The sequence below is a fragment of the Cucurbita pepo genome, chromosome LG02 (genome assembly GCF_002806865.2).
Source record: "Cucurbita pepo subsp. pepo cultivar mu-cu-16 chromosome LG02, ASM280686v2, whole genome shotgun sequence".
Taxonomy (NCBI): Eukaryota; Viridiplantae; Streptophyta; class Magnoliopsida; order Cucurbitales; family Cucurbitaceae; genus Cucurbita; species Cucurbita pepo.
Window position 1 is genome coordinate 14003641 of NC_036639.1, and position 2122 is coordinate 14005762.

General features: G+C 35.2%; 1 protein-coding gene across 2 annotated transcripts in view; it reads left to right on the forward strand.

Annotated features, from left to right (window-relative positions):
* The window catches only part of LOC111788695 (mediator of RNA polymerase II transcription subunit 6), a 22826-nt gene extending 20710 nt beyond the window's left edge, over positions 1 to 2116 (forward strand). For both annotated transcript variants that reach the window (XM_023669137.1, XM_023669135.1), the window contains 4 exons: positions 157 to 331; positions 685 to 754; positions 1212 to 1315; positions 1841 to 2116. In XM_023669137.1, the coding sequence (XP_023524905.1) occupies positions 157 to 331; positions 685 to 754; positions 1212 to 1315; positions 1841 to 1999 (508 nt within the window). In that variant the 3' untranslated portion in view covers positions 2000 to 2116. The remainder of the gene's footprint in view (positions 1 to 156; positions 332 to 684; positions 755 to 1211; positions 1316 to 1840) is intronic.
* The last annotated feature ends 6 nt before the right edge of the window (positions 2117 to 2122 follow it).

Genomic DNA, 2122 nt, shown 5'->3' on the forward strand with positions numbered 1-2122 from the left:
TTTTTTTTTTTTTTTTTTTTTTTTTTTTTTTTTTTTTTTTCCTCCTCGTTCAAGTGAGATTGTCAAAAATTGGAACTGGAATTCTCAAGACATTGTTAATTGAAATCCTGGGCTCCAATTTTCTTTATAATGATGGGGAAATCTTGTGTTGAACAGAAAAATGACAGGGATAGAGTACATGCTGAATGAAGTTATGGAGCCCCACCTTTTTGTTTTCCGAAAGCAGAAGAGGGATGGTCCTGAGAAAGTCACACCAATGCTGACTTATTATATCTTGGATGGTTCTATTTACCAGGCGCCTCAGCTTTGCAATGTCTTTGCTGCCCGAGTTGTGAGATTATCATACTTATCTTTCTCTGTCAATGCCATTTATTTGGTGCAATCTTAGATTTTTTTTTTTTTTTTGTTTGTTGATAATTGATGCATATGGTTACGATTTCATAGCTGTATTCAGTAAAGTATCGTAATGGGAAGCATATTTCAACTGGAACCTTAGTTTCTGTTCTAATTAGTGATATTGTAATCCTACTTCATCATCTTAAATGTTGGGTTTTCCTTTTTTTTTTTCTCCCGTGCTTTGGAATGCAAGTAGAATTTGTACTAAGATGTAAAGCTAGTCTGGATTCTGCTTCTCTCTTGTTCTGTTTTGTTGGAGACTTATGTTTAGTCTTCATTATACCACAGAGCCGGGCACTATATTACATATCGAAGGCCTTTACCACTGCGTCCTCAAAGTTGGAGAAGATTGGATATGGTATCTAACTCTTGATGATATAATTTTTGCTCTTTTAAGTTATCAGTAAAAGATGATCATTCACCATGCTTTTGCTATCTTATCTGAACCTGGTTTCTTTTTCAATTTGAGTTGAATCATACTCATTTAGCTATTATTTTTTTATAGTTGCTAATGAAGAATTAGAAACTCCCTGACACTAAAAACAAGAAAGAGAGAGAAACTCCATAATAGCCTTTCAGGCTCTAAGATAGTTGATGTTGATTGTAATTGGTACCCAATAGGCTTGATTTAAGTTCTTTGGAATTCAAACTTCAGTTTCAGAAATCAACTTTTGGGTCTTATTGCAACAATTCATTTTGATTAGAAATGTAGAATATTACGGATACAGAGACATTGCCTAATAGCCCGATGATCTTCGAATTTTGTTATTTTAGCTTGCAGCTTCAATTTTATTGACTGTTTTCTCATGGTTCAGTGGATTCTGAGAACGAGAGTGAAGAAGTAAAACCTGCAAAAGGGACCATTGACTTTAAGGAAGTAAAGCGAGTTGATCGTATTCTTGCATCCTTACAGCGCAAGGTAACTCAAATATCGATATATTGATACTGTATGAGCTTTATCTTTTCTACAACTGAAAATCATGTTGTGTTTGTGTATCTATTGCAAAGAGCTAATTTATTAAGTGTTCAAATTTAAGATATGAGAACTTGGGTGCAGTTTTTCTTTAGTCACAATCTCACCTGATGAGTTCTTTTAGTTTTGTTTGATAAATGTTTTTGAAATCTCTATTTTTTGAACTAAAACATTGTGAAAACATGTATGAACTAAAGGGTGAACAGAAATGACTAGGGCTTTATATGTCCTGAGAAAAGGCTCAAATGAACAAAATCTCATATATTGTACCTGTAATTAATCAAAATTAATTCAATTAAACTTAAAGAAATTAAATCATCTTAGGGGATAAGCTGCTAGTATCGGCTGCAAACTTGTTCTTGATTTATATTTTTCATATGGAGACTAAGTTGATCATATTCATGTAGAGTTTATATCTCTAATGCATTGGCTGAAGATCGTAATTAAAAGGCAAAATTCTATTGTTTGCAGCTGCCACCTGCCCCTCCACCCCCACCATTTCCAGAAGGTTATGTTCCTGCTCCCGCGTCAGAAGCAGAAAAAGGCCCTGAAAGCCAGCAAGGAGAACTGCAACAGCCTGCAGCAGATCCCATTATTGATCAAGGCCCTGCTAAAAGGATGAAATTTTGAAGGAAGTGCTTATGCTACGTTTCTCATTCATGTTGAGGGACATATTTAAACCAGCAATCGAAGTTCAACACGGATGAAATGGCTGCCCGATGCATGGTGAGTTATCAACAACCCTCCCCCCCC